At 44.3% G+C, this 25,139-nt stretch overlaps 1 protein-coding gene across 1 annotated transcript in view; it reads left to right on the top strand.

The window, feature by feature from the left end:
* Positions 1-276: 276 nt before the first annotated feature.
* ISM1 (isthmin 1) overlaps positions 277-25,139 on the top strand; it is a 64,468-nt gene continuing 39,605 nt past the window's right edge. The window contains exon 1 of the mRNA XM_075925653.1: positions 277-2,341. Within this exon, the coding sequence (XP_075781768.1) occupies positions 1,910-2,341 (432 nt within the window). The 5' untranslated portion in view covers positions 277-1,909. The remainder of the gene's footprint in view (positions 2,342-25,139) is intronic.

Below are 25,139 nucleotides of genomic sequence, written 5' to 3'. Positions count from 1 at the left end.
CCAACAGAGATTTTTTTTTAAGTGAAAATTAATTTTAATCCCATGGACAAATTTCCCACCAACGGAAGCATTTTCCCAGGAAAATTACAAATCCCTGAGAGCAAAGCAGAGTTGAAGGGAGTGGGGAATATAAAGGACTCCCATTCTCTACTGCCCTTCACTTTGCTTAGCTCCTTTCCCCAGTCCAAAGTAGGTATAAACTTCCTCCATTCTGTTTCAGTGGCATTTTATGCCCACTCTGCACTGGTGTCAATGACTGTGCACGGAGCGGAGCAGAGCAAGAGAGAGAACTGTGCCCACTGGTTCTTTTCCTAGAGCAGAGACGTAAGAGTGCTGGCAGCAGGCTGGCTCCCCCATAGCCTATCATGGGGCAAGGCAGGGGGATCGCCAGCAGAGCCACAAGCAGTGGGGAAAAGCGACCCGGCTGCAACAGGAGCAGCAGCGTGAGGGCTGAGGAGGAGGAAGGTGGAAGTGGGACCAAGAGGAGGGGGAAAAGGGGAGGGAGCTCAGTATAAAGGCATCCGAGTTTACTGCTCTCCAAAGAGAAAGGGGGGGAGAGAACGCGGGGCTGGAAGAAGAGGGCCAGCCACTTGCAAACACACACACACGGGGGCAGGAGAGAGTGAGTGGAGGCCTAGGGCCAGTGCAGGGGAGACAGAGAGAGATGGAGCCAAGGATCCAGAGCGCGAGCAGAGCCTCTTGCTAAACTGCAGCCCTGTCCCTCCGCGGCTGCGGCGCTGGGAGTTTAGCCCCTGGGGGAGGAGGCAGGCAACGATCTCCCCAGGATTAACCCAGCGGGGGAGAAGTCGGCAGCGGGATCGAAGGGCAGCAGGAGCCCGCAGCAGCGTGGGGGCAAAGGGAAGTGGCCGCTGTCCCGCCGAGGCGATGAGAGCCCCCGAGGCAGCAGCCCGCAGCACCGGCAGGAGGAGCCGCCGCGGGGCTCCGGCACCTCGCGCTCGGAGCTGAACGCAGCGTGGGCGCGGAGGGGCAGCGAGGGAGCGGGGAGGTGCCTGTGGCACGGGGCTAGCCCGGCCAGGCGCGCTGGGGACAGAGCCGCAGTGCCAGAGGGCAGAGCCCGAGCAGGGCACTAGTGCCAGGGCAGCCCGTATCGAGCGAGGGGGGACCGGGAGGGCGCGCAGCGCGTTCAAAGCATTAGTGCTACGACGTGCAACCCGGGCAAGGCACTAGTGCCAGGGCAGCCCAGCCCTTGTAGTACGAGGGAGGGAGCGCACCGCGTGCAAAGCACTAGTGCTAGGACGCGCAGCCTGGGCAAGGCACTAGTGCCAGGGCAGCCCGTGTAGTACGAGGGGGGGGGACCGGGAGGGCGCGCAGCTCGTGCAAGGGACTAGTGCCAGGGTAGCCCGTGCAGTGTGAGGGGTGGACCGGGAGGGCGCGCAGCTCGTGCAAGGCACTAGTGCCAGGGCAGCCCGTGCAAGGCACTAGTGCCAGGGCAGCCCGTGTAGTACGAGGGGGGGGACCGGGAGGGCGCGCAGCTCGTGCAAGGGACTAGTGCCAGGGTAGCCCGTGCAGTGTGAGGGGTGGACCGGGAGGGCGCGCAGCTCGTGCAAGGCACTAGTGCCAGGGCAGCCCGTGCAGTGCGAGGGGGGGACCGGGAGGGCGCGCAGCTCGTGCAAGGCACTAGTGCCAGGGCAGCCCGTGCAGTGCGAGGGGGGGACCGGGAGGGCGCGCAGCTCGTGCAAGGCACTAGTGCCAGGGCAGCTCGTGCAAGGCACTAGTGCCAGGGCAGCCCGTGCAGTGCCAGGGAGGGAGGGAGGGAGAGCCCAGCCCCGCACCGCGGTGGGGGAGGAAATCGGCGGCCTGCCGCCCGTCGCCCCCGGCGCTGGCCCCGGCGCCCCCCGCCCGCCATGTGAGAGAGCCCCGAGGCCGGTCCCCGCTCGCCTCCCGCTGGATGCGGAGCGCGGCCCGGGCCCCCGCCGCTCGCAGGCTGCCGGGCTCGCCGGCCCCCCTGGCGAGCCCATGCGGGCTCCGGCGCGCGGGGCTGCCCGCCGAGCCCCCGCTGCCGCCGGCCGCCGGCCCGGGCCCCGCTACCTGCTGCCCCGCGGCCTCCCGTCCCGACGTGGCTCCGCCGTGGGCCGGCGGCGGCGCCTCCCCCCGCGGCAGCTCGGACAGCGGGGCCGCGGCTCCCGGGGCGGCGGCGGCGGCTCCTCCCCCGCCCAGGCGGCTGCCGCGGGGCCCTAAAGCCGCCCGCTGGAAGAGGATGGTGCGGCTGGCGGCGGAGCTGCTGCTGCTGCTCGGGCTGCTGCTGCTCACCTTGCACATCACCGTGCTGCGCGCCGCGCCCGAGCCCCCGCCGGCCAACGCCACCCGCGGCCCCCTGCAGGTGAGTCCGCCCTGGCGGGTCGCTCCGGCCGGGCCAAGGGGAGGGGGCGGGGGATGGAAGGGGGCAACTTTGCTGCGGGTTATGCCCCGCAGCCAAAATAGAGCCCCCCCCCAGGTGCTGGACACCCCCCTGAGCCCGGATCCCCGCGGAGAGGCAGCCCCCCAAAAGTGCCCCGGGGTGCCTGCGGGGGAGGGGGCACCCAGAGGAACAGGGAGGGTCACCCCGGTTAGCAATTGAAATGCTGGGTGGATTGGGGGGGGCGCTTCCCGAATGCCACCAGGCGTCACTTGTGCCCCGGTGGCACGGACCGGGGGCTGCACAGTGCTCCCAGGTCCATGCTGCACAGGGACTCCATCACCGCCTGAGGTCTCTTCCAGCCCCGTGGTTGTATCATGCCCCAGGCGGAGCGGACACAGGTGCTGGAGCACCCCCTGACTTGGAGCGGTTTCCATTCTATGCAGGATGTACAATTCGGTTCAGTGGCACACACAGACACACACACACACCATTATGAAAACTGTTCCACCACCCCCTGGGGCCCGGCCCCCCATGCACCCTGAGAGGCCCGTGTGATTTGCACAGCTCTGCTGTTATGCCCATGCAGGCATTCACCTAGTAGGGGGTCTGGTGGGAGGAAACTTGAATTCCCTCCTTCCTCGTTGCCCGGCCGGCTCCCTATCTATGCTGCTGTCTTCGGTTGTTTTATGTCACGCCTTAAAAATGAGGTAGATGGATTGGTTGAATACCTGCGAAGTGGCTTGGTGTTTGCACTGAGAAGGGGTGAATTCAAGCAAGCTCCGGAGCCTGCACTAGACTAGTGAGATGTAGGGGTGGAAGCTAGCAGGGCCAATTGGAGTGAACCTCTGAAATCTGATGCACCCACCTGCCTTCCCCACCGCATCATCTCTCTCCCTCCCCTGTCACACACGTTGTCTCCGACTTTGTGCTATTCACAAACACCCATTTATAAAACTAGTTTTTAAAACTGCTAGTTGCATTTCTCTTGTCTTGGGATGCGGGAAGAGGTGGGCAAGAAGGAGATAGAAGTAGCGCCTAGCTTGATTTCTTAGCTGATTTTGTACAGTTGCAGTTATTTCTAAAATGTCTGGAGAGAGTTTCTGTATGTTTGCTGACTTCTGAGTGAAATTGTCAAAGTAATTGTTGAAAGCAGACCTCTCCACCTGCCACAGGTGGGATGAGAGGTGTGGAAAAGAAAGAGCAACACCAAAAACAAGTCAGTTTCACCCTTCAGTATAAATCACTTTCTCATGATTTTGTTGCTGATGGAAATACTTCTCATTTCAACAATAAAAAGACCAAATCTGTGGGTAGTACTATTAACCTGAGACCAAAATGAATAATGTCCCTTGAAATGATCTCAGTAGATTTTGGAGCACTCTTTCTTGTGCTTTTCTGGGTGTAAAAAGTAATGAATAAATAATAAAGTGCTGTAAAACTTACAACAAAAATTCAGTTTTCTCCAAATTTCAGTTGTGTTGAGGTACCCTCCAGACTTCTCTGGAGTACCTCTAAGGGTACTTGTACCACTGGTTGAGAAACACTGCCTTAGATGACTCTTCTTCATGGTATTACTGTTGCCAGTTTTCGAATGACTTGAAACATATAGTGGAAGACAAAAGATCATTAAAAGCCCTTCAATTTGAATAAATCTTACATTTCTTTGGGGCTTTATACCAACTAGTTTATTGTTTCTATCTAAATGCAGGTATAGGAAAAACGAAATATACACCATTCCGAGAACTGGCAGGAAATACATAATCCATTTAAGTGTAACTATATTAAAACTGATCCACTCTTCCTTCTAGTGAATAAAGTAGAGGGCTCATATTCAGCCCTCTTTATTGTCCTGGGCCCTTATTCTGCAATGATCAGTGGGAAATCACTAGCTTAAGGGAGTCTTTCCAAATGAAGGAGTCCACCCATGCATTTTACATTGCAGTATCAGTCCCTTTCTCATAAAATTTCCTGTTGAACTCAGTGGAAGGTCAGAATTCAGCAGTGTCTTAAATAAGGACCATGGTTGTGTTCTGTTTTATACACTGAAATTTTATCACCAGACTGACATTCAATTTTTTAATATCTGCAAGATTTCTAGTAATAATATTTTGTAAATGATGCTTTCTTTCCTCATGGGCTCACAACATGCTTTAAAATTATGTTTTGTAGAAAAGTAAATTTAGAGAGGAGTTTTTTTTATGAGGTGTTTGCTATCATTAGAATTACCCTGAATTTGCCTTTACTGACAGGCTAACGAGGAAAACATCTGGGCAAATGGAAATGCTAGGTGATACCATTTCCCATAGGAGTTCTTTTTGAAAGTACTATGCAAGGGTGAAAGAAAGGAAAAGTTATCCTCTTCAGAAAATTTTAGTAAACTAGTATCTATTTAATTGACCAGCTGCTGTTAAAATCTATTGACTGCTGACTTCCAAGAAGTCTCTATATCCTGTTTTATAAAATTATCTGTTATAAAGTAAGTCTGTGCCTGTAAGCACATGATGGGTTTAGCAGTTCAATATTTTCATAATGTTTTCCCATTTGTAGTATAAAACATTTTATGTACTTCCCAACTGAATTGATTTTGCAGTTATGTATTTGGGAGAGTATCTCTGTAACAGACATTAAAATGCAGAGAGTCTATGAGCATTTGAACAGATGGAAATGTATCACTCTGTAGCTTTCATAATTTGCAGGGATTTATCCTCTAGCCAAAAAATATTGTAGCCTGCTCTATACAAAGCCCCGCATTTCGGAATGTTACTGGGCAGATGTTTTCATACTTGGTATCTGAAATCCCTTTTAAAAAAAGTTTGCTGTGATAACTGCAGGTTCTGTGTATTTAGAACAATTGTTATTTTGCACTGTTGAAGCACAGGATGTATGCTGCTAACTCATTGAATTCCTATGTGAAAAGTGAATGTAGAAAGTAAAGAGAACCATAAAAAATAGATCAGGTCATTGCTGTTTATAATTATTTTTCAGTAAGTCATGTAACAGCAGTGTGTGTGATGCATAGGTTGCTTGATATATACAGTTGTACAGGTTGTTCTTCTGTGATCCTTGTAGTCAAGGGTTATGGAAAGGTGTTCAGATATCCTACTTTCTCTCTCTTCTCATCGATTTTTATTTTTTTTTTTTTTGGCTACTCTGTCTTTGAAGTTTTTCTAGTTCTGCCAAGCTATTCAGCTAGTGGAGCTATACGATTAAATAAATTTTTCTTTTGATAAAATCTGTTGCAAACGCACCTTGTCATACCTGAGAAGGAACTTTCTGTGCCAAAACCATTTTGAAATGTCCCTGAATAGGAAAAATTCTGTCAAGATCTGAAGGTATACCAAAATTTTTAAGACTTTAAACTCTGACCTGAATCATTGGTGTCAGTCACTAAGTGGGTAAATAAAAATGATAATTTCTACTTTGTTTATGACTAATATCTAATATAGACTCTGACATTTTAGGACCTCAGTAGAAATATTTGAATGAGTCAGATGAGCAGAAATTTGGCCCTACATGAGTGAATAAATCAGGACTAGGGGGAGATGACAGTTCATTCTTAAGTGCCTTTCCTGCATAAGGGTATCTTCTGAATCAGGTCCTATAAACTTCAAAGTGTGGCGACAGGATGACAGACTATAAATAAAAGTATTTTATATGTAAAGGCTTTTAATTCAGCCTCTCTACGGGGGGGGGGGGGGAGGGGAACCTATACTTCCCCTAACCTTGGCTTTTTCCAACAATGAAAGAGATTCCAGCATTTTTAAAAGTGAGGTTTTGTGTCTGACTTCTTTTTGCCCTCTAATTAATTTAACTCTCCTCATTAATTAGGTTGGAAGATGAAAGAATTTCAGATAAAACTTCCACCATAAAATTAAACAATTTGCTTCTCTGTCCGTTATTTTTTATTCTTGCTGTTCTCCCTATTCCCTCCTGGCCACAGTTCCCAGTCATCTGGTGCACATTGTGCCTCTGGTGCTGACCAGAATGTGCTGGTAGCAGCATCATGCAGGGGGTGTGGGAGGGACACTGATTTAACCTCAGTCCTATTCACTTCTCTGCTCCTGCAAGGGATGTGCTATGTGTAGGCGCACAGGTGTTACTACTGCAGCAAAGAGACAAAAGGCGTGACTCACCATTGCGTTACTATAGTATTGCACGGGCTGGAGAAATACAGTGGTGATTCAAGCCCTCTTGTGTGAGGGGATGCACTTTTTATGGATTTATAGTGTGCTTTCACTAATGCCTAAATGCAACCAGATAGTGAGCTGCTCTTGGAGTCCTTCAAGCAAAGGCAGTTTATAATACCAGAGACAAATTAGTCATAAGTATTTTATTCTATGCGCTAGCATGTATTTTGCTGCTGCTAAACTTAGGACCTCATTCAGCAAACCCTTATTTCAGTGGAGAGTTCTTATTTACACAAGTATTCCTGCTGCAGTAATCTGAACACTGTTTTACAGAATCATCCCTTCATTTGCTTGTGAAGATTCTACAGCACAAGAAGTAGGCAGTTCTTAAAATGTTGGCATGTTCTCTGCCGTCTGCGGTAGGAAGTGTTTCAGCGCATAGAGGATATGGATTTGCTTTGTGCCGTTTGATAGTGACAGGCAAAGTGCTATCTGTTCACAAAGGCTGCGTCTAGACTGGCAAGTTTTTCCGAAAAAGCACATGCTTTTGCAGAAAAACTTGCCAGCTCTCTACACTGGCCACTTGAATTTGCGCAAGGACACTGACGATCTCATGTAAGATTGTCAGTGTTCTTCCGCAAATACTATGCTGCTCCCGTTCGGGCAAAAGCCCTTTTCCGGAAATGCTTTTGCGCAAAAGGGCCAGTGTAGACAGCTGAAAACTGTTTTGCGCAAAAAAGCCCCAATGGCAAAAATGGCGATCGGGGCTTTCTTGCGCAAAACCGCGTCTAGATTGGCACGGACGCTTTTCCGCAAAAAGTGCTTTTGCGGAAAAGTGTCCGTGACAATCTAGATGCTCTTTTCCGCAAATGCTTTTAACGGAAAAACTTTTCCATTAAAAGCATTTGCGGAAAATCATGCCAGTCTAGACGTAGCCAGAAAGTTTCTTCTAGGGATGTTAAGGGCTAACGGGTATAACGGGTAACCAGTAAGCTTATCAGTTACGGCTAACCAGTGGGAGCTCGAGCAGTGTCCCCCCGTTTAATCAGTTAACCAGTTAAACTAACATTTAACCTGTTAACTAATTAAACAGGATTTTACATCACGAGCTGCTTCTATTCTATATAGGTTCTTATGCGGCTCTCATCCCTATGAGAGCCTTCCAGTAGGGCCTGAAGCAACACAACTGACTTCTGTCATGTGTGATTCATTCTCTCATCCTCTCCCCAGAAAGAGACTAGCAAGTGCATGTAAGTTTTTATTGGTGAAGATTTTTAGGGGGGAGTTGAGGGTACATGCTGCTGTGTGTGTGTAAGAGAAGACAGGTTGAAGGAACGGGGCCTGTATTTGGAGTGGGAGATAAGGACCATTCCAAACCTTAGTTTCTGTGGGAGTTTGATGCACAGCGATGGACTGGCCCTCTGATTGTGTCTCCTGCATAGACAAGTTTTACCTATCTGATAGAATGTTCCATGGTGCTGGAAAAGTGGACTTGTTGACAATGGTCGTCAGCCCAAAGCTTTAGGTAATATGTTAGATACGCCACCTTGAAGGCAAAAACTAAGAACTTGAACTTGATACTCTTTGGAAGGTTAGTGTAGAGAGCAGGGCCAGGTTCGGCATGCTTGCCATAGTCTGTTGCGGAGGCGATGTGCTGCAATGCTGTGTACTAGCTGGAGTTTCCTTAGGGTTGGTGTCGTCATGACCGGGTGTATCACAACATTTTATTCCAGGAAAGCAAACTTAACACAACCAACTCCAGGATCAATGTCTGCCGGGATAAGACAATCTCCTAGTCAACCTGATATGACAGGAAGTATTAATTGTGAACGCTGCTGTGTATGGAGAGTTTAACCTCAGCTAGGAATTGTGAGCACTCCAAAACTACAGGCAGAATTGCCTAACTCTGGATGTGTATCATCAGCCAAAAGAGGCTGCACCATGGTTGCAAATTTTTTCTCAAGTGTTTTCCTCTGTCCACCAGCATAACCTTTGTGTCTTGCTCCCATTCCACTTCAATCAGTTGTTCTTGGTCCATGAGCTGATCTCATCCCACCTCTTGGAGGTAGTTGCGTGGTCATAGGTGGTGGAAGTCTGCATCATGCTGCATTGTCTGCATCATGCTAGCATTTCAGTCAAAATTATCATGCCTGTTGATTTAGTGGCCATGAAAATGTTGGAATAGAATCAGAGAAAGGAGGATGGGGGTCAGAAATCAAAATGTTCTGGACAAATTGGAGAAATGGTCTGAGGTAAACAAGATGAAGTTTAATAAGGACAAATGCAAAGTGCTCCACTTAGGAAGGAAGAATCAGTTTCACACCTACAGAATGGGAAGTGACCGTCTAGGAAGGCGTATGGTAGAAGGGAATCTAGGGGTTATAGTAGACCACAAGCTAAATATGAGTCAACCGTGTGACACACTTGCAAAAAAAGCAAACATGATTCTAGGATGTATTAACAGGTGTGTGTTGTGAGCAAGACATGAGAAGTCATTCTTCTGCTCTACTCTGCACTAATTAGGCCTCAGTTGGAGTACTGTGTCCAGTTCTGGGTACCACATTTCAAAAAAGATGTGGAGAAATTGCAGTCCTGTCTTCACTGCTAGTTCTTTCAGGAGAAAATATGCTAATGAGATTGCAATTTATGCTAATGAATCCTTCATTAGCATATTTTCTGCCAGAAGAACTCTCAGTGAAGACGAAGCCAAAGTGAACAAAACCATCACATTCACTTTCACTGGGCTTTGGAGAAACCATCACATTCACTGAAGCTGTGACATCAGTGAGAATTTGAACTAGACATTCTAGATAGAGATGTAAAATCCCGGTAATCAGTTAATCAGTGAGACCTTAGTTTTATCAGTTAACCAATTGTTCCGACCTTACCCATCAGTGCATGGGGCTGCCACTGCCAGCTCCCCCCTGCTAATATTAAAATATTTTGCACTTCTAATGGCATTTCCTGTTTGAAGATCTCAGTTACTAATTTTATTTTCAAAAAAGGTCTAAGTGTCACTTGATCCATATATCTTTTGTCTTCTAGAGGTATAGTCCTCTATTAGTGGAAAGTATCTTACCATATCTTTAGAGTAGGCTATGGCAATTGTTTTAGCACTATGCAACCCCCGCAACAGTTTAGAATAAGAAGGGATCAAAGAATACTATCCCCAATTAAAGCTGCAGAGGGCAATGTGAGGTAGGTAGAATATGATTTCTGGAGATGGAATGCAGCCAAGACACTAAGATAAAAACCCCACTCTTGCCAACATTTACCGTGGGATACTCCGTGACCACTGCTGGTCAGGTCTTTGGCTTTACCTGTCATTAGAAGCTCACACTTTTATTTGCAGGGACTTCAGTTCCTCTCAGAAGAAGCATGGGGGTTGAGAAATTAGGAAATGGGACAGATAATCCACAGCAGGAAGCTCTTGTATGTTTTTTCACTTTTTGAAAGAAAAAGACTTAGGCCGCCTCTTTTTGAATCTTCTGAAACTAGTTTAAGAGACTTGTAAAGTGTTGAAGCACGAGGATGAAAGAGAAGAGTCAACTTTGCTTAAAATCCTGTAGTCCAGCCAGAGGCCTCATCTGACAATGCCTGTTTCCACAGGGCAAGCTCTAATGTAGGGATGTAAAATCCTGTTTAATAGGTTAACTGGTTAAACATAGTAATCGATTAAAAGGGGAGGGCAGCTGGGGGGAAGAGGGGAGGAGTCCCTACTTCGCCACAGGAAGGGCTGCTTCAGCCTGGCTTCCCTGTCGCAGGCAAGTGCTGCATTGGTCGGGTTGGAGAAGCCCCTACCTACAGGGTGCTCGAGCCCGTCTTGGACGGAGGGCACTCTGGCCGGGATGCTGGAGCAACTCCTGCCTCCAACCTGGCCAGAGCAGCCCCTATCCACAGAAGGCCCCCCACAAGGCTGTAGAAACCCTCTTTAGAGTAGGGATGTGAATGTGTAACTGGTTAACCGATTACTTTTCCACATCCCTACTCGAAATCCCAATAAAGTCCATGAACGTTTTTTCATTCACTTCAGGGAGCTTTGAACTTACCTTCCAGGATTTGCTAGCACAGCAGCACCCAAAAACCTACGAAACAAAAAACATGCTTTCTTTCTCCATTTTTCTGAGGCAACATCTGCACCGAGAGCCAAGGGCATGATTCCCAGGGGGCACAGATGTATGCACACTGCCCTGCTTGATCAGGTGCACTAAACAGAGTGAGCTGGACCCCATGCAATGCATGTCATGAATGCCACAGTAGCACAGTCAGCAGAGAGCAGCAACACGGGCTAGCCCCTCCAAGTGCATACCCAGCAGGATCAGATGAGTTACACTTGGGGGAGATAGCCCATGCCCTGTCTCCCACTGCCCATGCTACCGCAGCTATGCTACTATTTTTAGCATGCTTGCTTATGTGGAGCCAGTGCAGATGTAACCATGTGAAGTGGGAATTGCACCCCTAGATCTAGCTGCAGGCTCTCAAATATACCTTCCTGTATCTGAGCTAGTGTGGGAAGGGAAGCTCACTACAATGTTTCTAGGCCATGTAAATATTGTTAGGTGACTAGTGGTGTGTGAAATGAGTGGTTAGGCTGAGTCCAGTTTCCCAGAGAGTAAGTGTTCACAATACAAACCATTTTCTCACTTGACAATAATTGTCACTGTCAACAAGGGTGACAATGAGAGGCCCAGGGTTGGTTTCTCTGTATCAGAGCACTTGTGAGCGATTCTTTGGAGCGGTTTGTTTTGCAAGGTCCTGGTCTGTGGATAGACAGTTGTCTTCATCCTTCGTGGCAGATAGTCTATCTAGTACCATCCATGAGCACTCAATTGACTGTTGGAAAATTTAAATAAAACATTGCTTCATCAGGGGGCAAAGAACAACCTTTTAAAAAAAACATGTGATAGGTCCCAATAATTTCAAAGCTAAGCTATTATCTTTTGCTGCAGCATAATAAACAGCATGTGGATTCTGAACAAAAATGTTTTTTTTAAACTTAGGTTTTTCCATTTTTTTAAAATTAAAGGAAAACAAAACAAAAGCCTTGTTTATGGCTTTGGTTTGCCACCGTCATGTTTCTGTCTGTCTTCTCTTTCAGCTGTCCTCTGTCATTGGGTTTGATGTGATAAACTAGGACAGCCATTGTTTTCCTTTTCCCCCTTAACGATTGGATATCACTGTTTGTAGCTTGGCCTTTGGGGACTCTGGGAGACCACTGTTCATTCTTTATCATTAGTTTGTATGTTTTCAGCATTGTCAGTTTTGATTGAAGACAGGTCAGCCACATGGGGGATTTTTTTCAAATTGAAATGTTGGTTTTAAAAATTAAATTTCAAAGCAAAGAAACATTTTACTCCCAACACAGTGGCAATTAAAAAAGAAAAAGAAGTCTAACTCAAACTGAACTTTTTGTCTTAACTTCTTTGTACCGATCTGGTTGAAAAATAAAATTAATTGAGGACATATCATAGGGAGTCAGCTCTTCTAGTCACATCACGGCTACGTCTACACTGGCCCCTTTTCCGGAAGGGGCATGTAAATTTCAGCAGTCGTCGTAGGGAAATCCGCGGGGGATTTAAATATCCCCCGCAGCATTTAAATAAAAATGTCCACCGCTTTTTTCCGGCTTTTAAAAAAGCCGGAAAAGAGCATCTACACTGGCCCCAATCCTCCGGAAAAAGCGCCCTTTTCCGGAGGGTCTTATTCCTACTTCAAAGTGTAGACGTAGCCCACATGTTCTGTCACACAGATGAATGAGACGCATAGATTAGAAAAGTAATGGCTAGCTACACAGTGACATTTTCTAATCCCTTTTTGAGGCATGTTCTCCTACAGGTTGAACCTCCCTTGACCAGGGAACAAGGGAATTTGCCAGACCAGGAGAGGTCAGGTGTCCGGGCTCCCCTCCTGGCAGCTGCCCTGGGAAAACCCAGAGACTTGACCTCCTCCAACTCACCAGCCTGAGTCTGCTGCCCCCAGCCTGCTCGCTAGGCTCTGCTCCCTGACTCCAGCCCTGCACTGGGTGACAGCTGTTCCCGGGGTGCCTCGGCTCTGTGTGTAGTGGTGGCGGCAGCTGCTTCCAGAGTTTCCCAGCTCCGGCCCTCGCGCAGCGGTGGCATCTGCTGCTCCTGGGGTTCCTGCTCCTGGGATTCCCCAGAATCCTGGAAGCAGTTGGGTGGCAGCTACTCCCACCGCTCTCTACCTCCAGGTCACTGCCCCTGAAGGCTGCTGCTGACCAAACCAGCTCCGCTCCCAACCACTCTCAGCCGCTGCGGCCGGGGCTGTTTGGTCTAGCAGCATCTGTGGTCATGTCAGACCAGTGAGTCCCAGATGAGAGGGGTTCAGCCCATGGTTATTTTTTAGTAAGCAGCCTCTTTCTTTCATGCATGATCATTCAGTTTGTTCTCAAGCTCCTTTAATTTGGTGTACAAGTTAGCGAGTTTAAGGTGTTAAGTGGGATTTTGTTAACTCTCCTGTTTGCTGTTTCTTATCCTCTTGGACTTATCTGTAGCAGTTTATTCCATGTACCATCTTTCTTCACTATTTCTACTCATCTTTTCAGCATTCAGGATTTTACGTGCTTGCCTCTTATGTACAGGTGTCTGGTTGTCCACTCTGAATCTTGGATAAGCTTGACAGGTCTTGCTCCTATGACTTTATTCCTGCTGTAGCCATGTTGCTCCCAAGATATTAGAGAGATGACGTCCTGGAAGAAGACCTTTGTGCAGTTCAAAAGCTTGTCTCTCTGGCCTGTGGAAGTTGGCTGAATAAAACAGAGAGCCTCACCCATCTTGTCTCTCTTAGCTGCTGTTGTGTCTCAGGATTCAGTGCTCACCCCATTATTGTTCTCTTTCTTCTAGGGCAGTATTTCCCAATTTTATTTGGCTGCCAGATAAAAAAAGAGCCGCAAAATAGACTCTCTTTAAGAAGGGGTGGGGGAGTGCCATGTTCTCACAGAACCCTTACTTTTGCTTCACAGAACCCTGGGGTTCCATGGAGCACCAGTTAGGAAACACTGTTCTAGGGGAATGGCAGAAAAGCAGACTTGTCATTCATCTCCAAGTTTCTCTACCTGCCATTCATTTTCACACTACTTAGTGCTCAAAATATCACATGTTGGATGCACCGGGATTCTCTCATGACTATAACGTGGCCAAAATGGAAGTCTTTCTGTTGACTATGAACCATATTATTGTCGGGTAATCCTTTCCCGTGTTCCATTTCATTAAAGCCCACAGTGGTTTTAGCATTCCTGGATCGGTCCATCCTTTTCAGTAACAATTTTTTGTTTCTTTACTACATACTTATCTACACCAATATTATTTACTCTATTTCTAAAAAAAGAATTTTTGAACTTTCTTTGCTCCTCTTTCCCACTATTTTTGTTTATGCACCAATTTTCCATAGCACTGATCGTTATCAAACTCATTGCTTCTTCTGAAAAAAGAACCCCGAGTTTTTTCAGTGTTCTGGATTCTCACAGTAGTTTATGTCCTTATTTACACTGACTGCCCATAAAAATTAGAATCTATGTTGAAGTTCTGCTCGTTATCTTTGATTGCAGAGACCTCAATTCCCATTTTACTTTAGGGAGCTCATTTCAATGTACTCCTACTCTGGTTTGAACATTCATATGGTGATCTGCTATTAGATAATCTACATCTATCATTTGCGTATTCAAAGCACTAAGCTTTTCAACACCTTCCTCCATTTTGGAATTCTTTTACTACAAAGAAATCAGATTAATCAGCCTGGTTGCTATTTTAAATATAAACTGAAGAAATGTGTTTGGAATTTAACATTTGAACTTTTTGTATTCATTTTAGGCACTTGTGATTTATTGATAAATATACAATTTAGAACAACATGAAATTTGGTGTAAAAATTCCAGAATGAAAAGTTGGTTTAGAAGTCTGAAAACCTCCTATGAATGTTATTCTAGCATCATGAAATTTAAGTACACAAAGAACATGAGGTGTACAATTTTCAACTATATATTTAATAATGAATATGATGTTTGACCGATTAATATAGAAATATAATGTTAGTCTCTTGGCAGACTGCTGAGCAAGTATATCTTTTGATGTAATGAGAATGTAATGAAAATTGTGGTATGAATATATATTATACATTTCCCATGGTGAAAGAAAAGAGGAAAAATGAAGTGACATTCAAACCAGACATGCAAAACTATGTGGATATGTTAAATGTGTTATTTTGTATATTACAATTTGTCATTGTTTCCTTAGTTTGACAGAAGTGATTTGGAATACAATAGTAGGAAATAATTTTAGCATTTAAATGTTTCCCTTTTTATGCTTGTAAAGTCTTTTGAGTAGTGGCTAGAAGAAAAGATAAGTTTGTTGTACGCATAATTTCTGAGGTATATTGTGAGATTTCAAGGGATTTGTGTGTGCCACAAGTCTGTCCAAGATGCTGTTTTTAAAAACCAATTTATTTCTTTGTGCTCACATATTGAAGACATACTCAAAATTGAAATAGATTTGGAGTGTGATGAGTTCTACCGCTGTGCTTTATATTAATAGATTTAATGGTGCCAAATAGTATATGTTTTACTTTATTCTTGCTGTTACCTTTTGCTTGCCTTGTCTTATTGTCAGGGCAAGCCAAAAAGTTTGTGGGCCCAAGGCAGAACACTTTGGTTGGCTGTACTGCATGGCCGGGCGGTTCCCAGCCAGGGCAGCAAGTGAAAGGCCGGGCAGGTGGGCACTGGGCAGCGCGGGGCCCTGTAGGGACATGATCCAAGGCAACCGCCTTGTTTGCCTTGCCCTAAGGCCGGCCTGCGTTTTGTTGTATCCAGCTGTTGCCTCCCATTATACCACGGGTCTGCAATCTTTTCAAACCAAAGAGCCAAACTACATCAAAATTCAGAACAAGTGGTTAACAAAGAGCCAGTATAAGAATGCCCATTTGTATGACTGAAAATACACAACTTGATATTACTAATAATTGACACGATAATTAATAATAGCATTGTACTCAATGATTTTATTTAATGGGATTTCTGCTGCATCTTTTTGCACATTTCTTTGATGTTTAAATCATAACTGGTCAAATTCAGCTTTATGCGCACATTCAGGCTGTATCTTCTGTCATTCTTGAGCACAAATTGCCTTTGATGTGATTCAAATGAGAGAAAGTCTATTCACACATATAGATGGAGCCAAACATTGAAAGTAAGGCCAAGCTGACATTCTGCATGGTGTTGTATATGACAGGAAGTTCTTTCCGAGATTGCAGAATCAGATTATCATCGTGCTCCAATTTCTTCATGTCAGCCCTTTCGTACAGTCTTGTCAATTCTGCACGTTGTTGAACAAGGCATTCTAAATCAAAATTCAGCTTAACAAATTTTTCCACCCCGGTATCTGACTCCTTGAAACCTGCTATTTTTATATCCAAATCACTGACTGAGATGACTGTCTCCATTGGATGCTTTATGTGGACAAATCATAAGCTTAAACAGAGCACCGTGTTTGCAAAAGTCAGTAAAACAAGAGTTGAATGCCATCAGGAGCTCAGAAACAAACCCAGTGAGCTGCTGTAAATCAAGGCTGTTATTTGGATTCTCTCTCTGATACAAAACATTCACAATCTTTCAAAATGTGCCAGTCTGCCCGTCTTGATATCTTAGATGAAGACAGTCAAATTTTACTCAAATCCAAATACTACCAGTTGCAGAGTCAAGAATGTATTTCCTTGCCCTTGCTGCTTAATGTGCAAGCATTCAAATGACTGGTGATGTTGACAAGATAGTAAGACTTGAGCAACCAGTCACAGTCTGAAAGCTCGATGGCTACGTCTACACTGGCCCCTTTTTCAGAAGGGGCATGATAATTTTGAAAGTGGGAATAGGGAAATCCGTGGGGGATTTAAATATCCCCCGCGGATTTAAATAAACATGGCCGCCGCTTTTTTTCCGGCTTGGGGAAAAGCCGGAAAAAAAGCGCCTAGACTGGCCCGATCCTCCGGAATAAAGCCCTATTCTTTGAGGCTTTGAAGTAGGAATAAGAGATCCTCCGGAATAGGGCTTTATTCCGGAGGATCGGGCCAGCCTAGACGCTTTTTTTCCGGCTTTTCCCCAAGCCGGAAAAAAAGCGGCGGACATGTTTATTTAAATCCGCGGGGGATATTTAAATCCCCCGCGGATTTCCCTATTCCCACCTTCAAAATTAGCATGCCCCTTCCGAAAAAGGGGCCAGTGTAGACGTAGCCGATGTGTTGGACACACTTGATATCCAAAAATGACTTAATCTCATTAAATGCAGCCGGCAAATTGAGACAAAACTTTGCCACGAGATAACCAGTGAACATTGTGCCTTAGTAAATCAGGATATTCAGAATCAACTTCCTCAAGCAATGACTGAAATTGACGGTGATTAAGGGCTTGGGCAAGAATTAATTGACAATGCAAACAACCAGTCCCATTACATTTCCGAATTCAGTCCCACAAGATTGCACAAAAGTGCCTTGTGATGCACAATGCAATGGAAGTTCAGCTGTTCTGACAAGAGTAAGGAATCCCCTTACTCTTGCCAACCATGCTAGGTGCACCATCTGTACACACAGACACAAGATTATCCAACTGTATTTCTCATTTACAAAATTCGTCATTTCTTTTTCTGTATTTCTTTCTCATTTACAAAGTTCATCACAGTTTTAGGGATGTCTTTTTGATTTTTCATTGGTAATATATCTTTGTGCACAGCATTTCCACAAATATATCATCCCAGAATACACAACTGATTAACGTCATACATGTCAGTTGTCTTGTCCAAAGCAAAAGAAAAAGTAAGTAGCTGTACTCAAATTTTGCATTTGTTCCTTGTTGATTCGATGGGCCTTTTTCATAGTTCTGTCATGAACTGGGTTTGCCAATAATGTCTTGGATTTTCTGTAAGATCCTGTCCTTGTTGTAAAATTTGACCAATCTTTAGCATGCATCTCTTCGGGTAATCCTTATCAGTGACAGACTTCACCTCTTGAATGCTGTATGAGCCTGCAAAACATGTGGGCTACGTCTACATTGGCAAGATTTTGCTCAAATACTTTTAACGCAAGAGTTTTTGCGTTAAAGTATTTGCGCAAGAGAGTGTCTACACTGGCATGTGCTTTTGCGCAAGAGATGTGCTTTTGCGCAAACGCATCTGTGCCAGTGCAGACGCTCTCTTGCGCAAGAAAGCTCCGATGGCCATTTTAGCCATCGGGCTTTCTTGAGCAAGAAATTCATGTTGTCTGTCTACACTGGCCTCTTGCACAAGAACAGTTGCGCAAGAGGGCTTATTCCTGAGCGGGAGCATCATAGTTCTTGTGCAAGAAGCCCTGATTTCACACATTAGAACGTCCGTGTTCTTGCGTAAGAACTCCCCGCCAGTGTGGACAGGCAGCAAGTTTTTGCGCAAAATCATGCCAATGTAAACACAGCCTTGAAGTTTAAGCTCCCGTCTGTTTTTTGACCATGCCAGCAGGCTATTGTGTTCAATGTTCATTTTTTGCTGCAGCTCCTTGCAGGCTTTTTTTTCATGCACCACCCTTGGGGTACTTTGTAGCAAATGCTGCTCATGTTTGTTTGTTTGTTTTTTGTGGGTTTTTTATTTGAGAACAGTCTCTTGCTACAAATGAGACAGTGTGGAGATCCAGACTATCCACAAATGCATACAAGTCTACCCACTCCTTTTGAAATTTCCTGTATTCATCATCTCTTTCTTTCTCTTTGCCATTTCTACTGTTAGGGGGTTACAGAGTTCACCATCATGTGTGGTGACAGAAAGATTTCTTGATCAGTCAAATAAAAAGAGAATATGCACAAACCCCCAGTGCATGGAGAGGATGGATGGTTGTTAAAAGGAACATTTAAAAATAAAATAGACAAAAAAATCCCTCATCTTGACATGAGTAATTACACGGTTTTTTAAATTTTGAATTTATTTTTCATTTTAATGTAAAAAGTTGTGTGTATTTTGGGAATGACAGAAGAGCCATATTTGGTTCCGTACTGAGCCATATTTGGCTCTAGAGCTGTAGACTGCACACCCCCACATTTTATACTTCCATCATAAGAGTGAGATTTTTTTCCCCAAAGTTCCGAGTTGTCTGAAGCATGCTCCCTGTAAAGTCTTTAGCTTTACCATTGACTTCGAGGGGAGCAGACATTAAGCAGTGGTAAGTCCTCGTGAAAATTCTACCATAGATCTTTGGAGCTTTTTGTTATCTATGTACAGTGCCAAACAAAATGAATCTCCAGTCCTGAACAGAGTCTTTAAGCATTGCCGAGTACAAGTAAGAAAGCAATAATTTAGGGAAGAAAAATGCAAAATGCTTAAACAAGCTATCGAAGGAAATGTTAATGCAGTAACAGTTGTTGTCCTAGGAGTAGAACCGTTCCAGCATTGTTAGTTTGATAAAATATTTGAATCTGAAAATATCAGCAATCCAAACAAAATAAAAGGATGAATTATCGCTATGTTAAAACTGATCGGTAGTGACTTCAGTCAATCAGCTAGGCACCAGCCTAAAATTTTACCAGGGATGTGGGGGGCATGTAGGACTACTCCCTGTTTCCTTTTGCCCCTTTGTGTTTTCTGCATTTCAGAGAACAATCACAATGGTGGGACACATTTTTTATGTTCTTCCTCTTGTGTTAGAAACCAGCAAGATAGCAGCAGGTATGTTGCTGCTCACCTCTACGAGGGTATAGTCTGCAGCCATCTAGGTCCTTTCCACTTGGAGTAGCTTTTCAAGAAAAACAGAAAAGAAATGTAGAAGGGTGATCTCCTTCTGACTATTCTACTTTATTTCCTCTTTCTAATCTCTCTAGGTTGCAGGTCAGAACTGATTTAAACATATCTGTATTGTGGTACGCTCCCAGCCTGACTCTCCAGTGTTGCACATTGGCTTAGCTCCATTAACTTGAGCAGAGCTATGGGAGTTTTATACTGGCTAAAACATTGGTGAGAGTCTTCTTTAACTTTTCTCCTGTTGAAGAGCTGCCTGCTCTTCCTAATTAAGCCTTTCTGCAGAGACATGTGCATTGCAAAAACATCCCTCCTGCAAAAATAGTTGGGGTCTTGGGGTAATCTGGATCCTTTCTAATCATGAGTCCACCTCGATCCAGAATGGTTTGCTGTTAAGGTTTAATGCAGCACCTAGGAATGTTCTGTGAGGTTACTAAAGAAAACACTGCTTAAAACATCATTTTACTCCTTTATCAGTGTAGCCTTTGAAATCAGTGCTCAGGTGCTGGCCTGAATACTAGATATCTGTAAGGGCTTTGATTGCTTCTCCCTCTTAACAGTAGAACTTCTGATTAGAGTACAACCCTATTCTTAATGACTATTTAAGTCCTAATCCAATGTCCAGTGAAAACAATAGAAAGATCCCCATTGTCATCTGTGAGTAAAGCATCAGGCCCCTTTAAAGCCCCATGCACACTTCTGTGCGATGTTAAGATAAATGAACAGGAACTCTAAGACGAAGCAGAAATAACAAACAAAAGGGTAAGAGAGAGGAAGTGTCAGGGTAGAAGACATGTTTATAATACAGTCACAGAATACTAATAATACCATTTGAGAATAGTGACACAGGTATAATTCTCCCTCCTCTTCTCTCTCTACCCCTCCTCCCCTCAGATCATTGGCAAATTCCTTTCAACATGGACCACTAATGGAAACTTCATGTTAATATTTGATCATGGTTTAAAACTGACTGCAAAGCAGCACATGCATTTTTGGAAGCATAAACAGGGGAATATCAAGTAGGAGCAGGGAGGTTATATTGCCCTGGGGTTTAGTACTGGTGTAACCACCAGAGGAACATTGTGGACTGTTTTGGCAACCACAATTCAAGAAGAATGTTGGAAAAATTAGATATCGTTCAGAGAAGAGCCACAAGAATAATTAAAGCATTGAAAAACATGATTTAATAGTGAAAAGCTCAAGGAGCTCAATCTATGTATCTTTTCAAAGAGAAGGTTAAGTGATGACTAGATTGTAGTTTAAGAACTTTGGGGGGGGCAGAAATTTGATAACAGAGGGCTCTTCAGTCTATCAGATAAAGCTATATCAAGATCCACTGGTTGGAAGTTTAAGCTAACCACGTTCAGACTAGAAATGAGGTGCAAATGTTAAATAGTAACAGTAGTGAGTTATTTAGTAGGAATAGTGAGCTTATAGTAGTGGACCATTGAAACAACTTACCAAGGGGTGTGGTGGATTCTACACCACTGGAAATGTTTTAATCAAGATGGATGTTTGTCTGGAAGATATGCCCTACTTCATGTGGTCTGTATTATATAGGACAGTGTTTCTTAAACTTTTTAAGACCGAGGAACACCAAACAATTTTTTTTTGAGGAACACCAAGGATTTTTTGTTGAGGAGGGGGGGAGAGAAGAATTTGGGGGAAGTCTCCTGTCCCTTTAAAAGCGGCCATTTTGAACTCTGTTCTCCACGGCACACCTCCGGCTTCCTTGCAGCACTCCAGTGTGCCACAGAACACAATTTAAGAAACACTGATGTAAGAGGTCAAACTAAATATTCGCAATACCTCCTGACCTTATCTACCAATCACACAACAGCTGTGTAAGGCCAGAACACTCTTAAGTGTATTCCTCTGATGAGGAGCAAGTTGAGATGACAGAGACAGCCTGTTGTGCCAACACACCCGTGGGATATAGGGGGGTTCCAGATTCAAGGCTTGTGAAATGCCAGTAGGCACTATGAACTGAAACAGACAATCGTTTCTGGATTCCGAAGAATACATACAAATCATTAGCCAGATTCTCCTGTCTGATCTGACTCCAGGATGCTGCTCAGATGGTGCAAAGGAACCAAAATCTTAACAGCCAGCAGAGAACTTTACTGGCAGGGGGAGCTCTTAGTTTGTATATAGCAGATGTCTCCTACCAATTCTCCACAACAACACAGAGGGAAAGACAAATCTCTATTTCACAAATTCTCTGATGGCATAAAGTCCTTTAGGGACTACAGGAGAACCCCAGAGTCACAAATATTGGAGTTACAAACTGACCAATCAAGCACACCCCTCATTTGGAACCAGAAGTACACAATCAGACAGCCCCGGAGATGGGGGAAGAAACCATAAAGCAAACACAGCACTATACTGTGTTAAATGTTAAACTACTACAAATAAAAGGAAAGCGCATTTTTCTTCTGCATAGCATGCAGAGCTGTAGCACATTAATGTTTAGTTGAAAGCTTTTGAAAGAACAACCATAATGCTTTGTACACTGTTAAGAACATTTCAGAGTGATGGACAATCTCTGTTTCTGAGATTCTACTGTATATGCTATTGGGGTAAACGAGAGCAGGCCCCTGGCTGCTTTAACTTATGCTGAGACTAGGCTAACCACCAATTTATTTGTCCTGTGATAGTCAAGCAATAGAAACATGGTAGTAGACCTTCTATTTATCGTGTTTAAATTCTAAGGGACTTCACTTTTTCATCCTGGAGTAGAATATTGATCTTTGAGGTGTTGGCCTCAGGAAAATTCTATACTAGATTCCTGGTAGTCAGCTGAGATAAATTTGGGATTCGTGTCTGTCCTAGTCAGGTTTTGTATAACCTTTATCACTACAGTGATCTGTCACCAGTCCTTTCCTTCCTTTTTTAATTTCCACTTTCCTTTTCCTTTTTGAATACACTATTTTCATTTAACATTTTTTCAAACCATGGGCCAGACTACTAAGAGGCCATCCTTAAGAAAACTATTATCTCCTTTAGGAGATTGTGTGGGTGCATTTATACATGCACAATCACCACAGTTGTCATATCTGGGTTTTACCAGGACAGCCCAGTGTTTGGCTTCTGGGTTTGGGTGCCATTTTGGATTGCCAGGTGCTAGGTTTTTGACTGGAACGTCTCAGAGCCTTAAATGGCACTTTGACCAAAACTCTTGTTACCGGGCTAGGGGAAGGCACCAAGTCATTATCCCATGCCAGCCCCTGCTCATCTGGGGCTGCTTCCTACATTTAGGCAGGCTACTTGAGATGGTCTTGGTCCAGTGAGAGACCAGGAGGAGAAACAAGAGAGTGGCACCTTGAGGAAGAGGACAGGCAGGGGACAGGGCCTTGGAGTCCACCAGCAGTTAGAGAGGTGGAAACCCTGTCACTCATGTTTTCAGGGCTGGGAAAAGAGGATCAAATCAAGATGGAAGCCATAATCTTACTAACAAGGTATGCAGAGATTAACCATCTGTAAGAGAAGAGTGTATAAGGCAAATAACCCAGAGAAAGGAACCTGAGTCAATAGTTTGTTAATTACAATCTATTTTACAAAAGTCCTCTTACATTGTTGATATATACATGTTACCTAGCGTATGCCTTCACTGTAAAGAAAAACATGTGACTCTGAATCTCCAAACCTGGGTCAGTTGATTCAGGTTTGCCAGGCTCAGGCTGATGACACTAAACAGAGCAGTGTAAGTGTTCTTGCTTAGGCCAGAATTGGGGTTCTGAGACCTTCGTCTCTCATCTGGTTTCTGAGATCAGCTCCAGGCCAACCCTGAACACACATACGGATCTATTTAGCTCTGCAAACTGAGCCTGACTCAATTGACCTGGGCTCTGAGACAGGTCTTTCTTTGCAGTGTAGACATTAAACAACAAATCTAGCCCCAGGTTACGATAAAATGATTACAGGATTATTTTATTGATCAGATCTCGATTTTACTGACCTGCATCCTGCAATTCCGTATCAGATTTATCTCGGAGATTACATCTGATTCACTTAGCTTGTATTTCCTGTACAAGAGCCTGAAATAATTTAGCAACACTATAGCAATGAAAGCCTTTTATAATTTCCATTTTGAACATGACTGTAGTATCTGCAAATGTTAGAGAGTCCCTTGAGAGTAGCTCAGTAACTAAAATAGATTACGTTGTTCTCCTGTGAAGATGTGATGTAGATGTTGGTGGCATTATATGTAAGTGGTCTAAAGATTAGTTTGGACTGAAGAGCTCTGTCCGTGTTCACTCTGCAGATCAGACATTAACAAAATAGTGAATGATTCATAAGACATGAACGCTGCCCTTTCACTTTATTTGATTGGCATGGCACTTTATTTGATTTTAAATAGATCACTTTTTTATTAATGTTTTCTTGGAACCAGTTAGACCCAAGCATTAAGCCTAGCTAAAACATAATTCACTTACTTCATGAAAATAGTTGTCTCTAGGAGGGGCCTAATGGACTACAGCTAGAATGCACAGAGTGGGTTGAAAACCTGTAACCACAGTGATATTTTTATAAAGGAATGTTCACCTCATGGGATTTTTTTAAAGGTGTCTTATCCCCGTCCCCCGAGTTACAGCTTCACAGTATTGTACATGATGTCCTATAAAAAAGATCTATGTCTGAGACTGAGCTTTGAACAAGGACCATGCTGCCTATTCCATTTAAAGGGAATGAAGTCAAGCAGTAAATTTGCTGGTCGCTCTTTTCATATTGACTGCATCTCAGCCAGCAGTTGGTCTTTGATGTTGCAACAATAGAGCAGAGGCAGAGGAGGATTATGACCTCCATAACACAGAAACAACTCTGCATTCACTACAATTGCCCTAGACGACAATCCATGTGTATCTGAGGTCTGTCCCATACTCTCTATCTTAACTATGGGAAAGGAGTATAGCATCTTTGTATTAGTGAGTAGTGTGTCGTGTTTCTGGTGTCAGAACTACCTTCTCATTATTTCTACTTCTGTCTGGTCTTTAAATATTTCCATTTTCTTTCTTCATTTTATTCTCTTCTATACCCTAAAAAGATGTGCACGTGTCCAGGGGAAATGGTTATTGTCTCATTTTCCATTACAAGAAGCAATTGGGCTAACTCACAACACATGGCCAAAGGAGGAGTGTGCTTCCCTCAGTCTAGAACTTAAACTTTTATACTTGTGAAGAAAACCATCCAAAGGGGAACGGAGGGAAGTCAATGAATTGGTATCTGCCTGAGTCTTCAGACAGACTGAAGCAGAAAAAGCGGTCATCCCCTGTGTATCAGGCTTTTTAACTGTGACTTTACAGACAAGCTGGGCCCTGATCTCAAAGGGACCACAAGAGAAGGTCAGTCCTATTATGAATATATACACAGTGACAAGTAGTGTCCCATTTGGGCATGAATGGGTAAACCTTTAATTGTGGGTGGAACTTGAGAAAGTACTTCAGAAGGACATAATCTCACCCTTTTTTCTTCTGCCTGTTGAAGGAAAGACTATTTTCTCAGCCCAAATAGCACAATGCTAGGATGGTCAGCAATGGAATAGTTACCGTTGACGTAATTAGACTTCAGAGTTAACACTGAGATGGTTACAACTTCCAGAGCTCCAGTAAATATGTTTGCAGGCTTGGGAAAGACCATAAGATCGGCCATACTGGGTCAGGCCAAAGGTCCGTCTAGCCCAGTATCCTGTCTGCCAACAGTGGCCAATACCAGATGCCCCAGAGGGAGGGATCACAACACGTAATCCCCATGTGATCCTCCCCTGTCACCCACTTCCAGAGAAAATAACACTGCGTGTGTATACACTTGGAAGCTTGTTTCTTGACTTAGGATTAAAGAATGTTACTTAAACAAAAAAAAATAGTTCAAATTTTGAAGTACTCTTGGTGGGTACAAAAA

Source organism: Pelodiscus sinensis, chromosome 3, assembly GCF_049634645.1.
Source record: "Pelodiscus sinensis isolate JC-2024 chromosome 3, ASM4963464v1, whole genome shotgun sequence".
Classification (NCBI taxonomy): Eukaryota; Metazoa; Chordata; order Testudines; family Trionychidae; genus Pelodiscus; species Pelodiscus sinensis.
The sequence above is the reverse complement of the archived record's forward strand: the minus strand, read 5'-3'. Positions and strand labels throughout refer to the sequence as shown.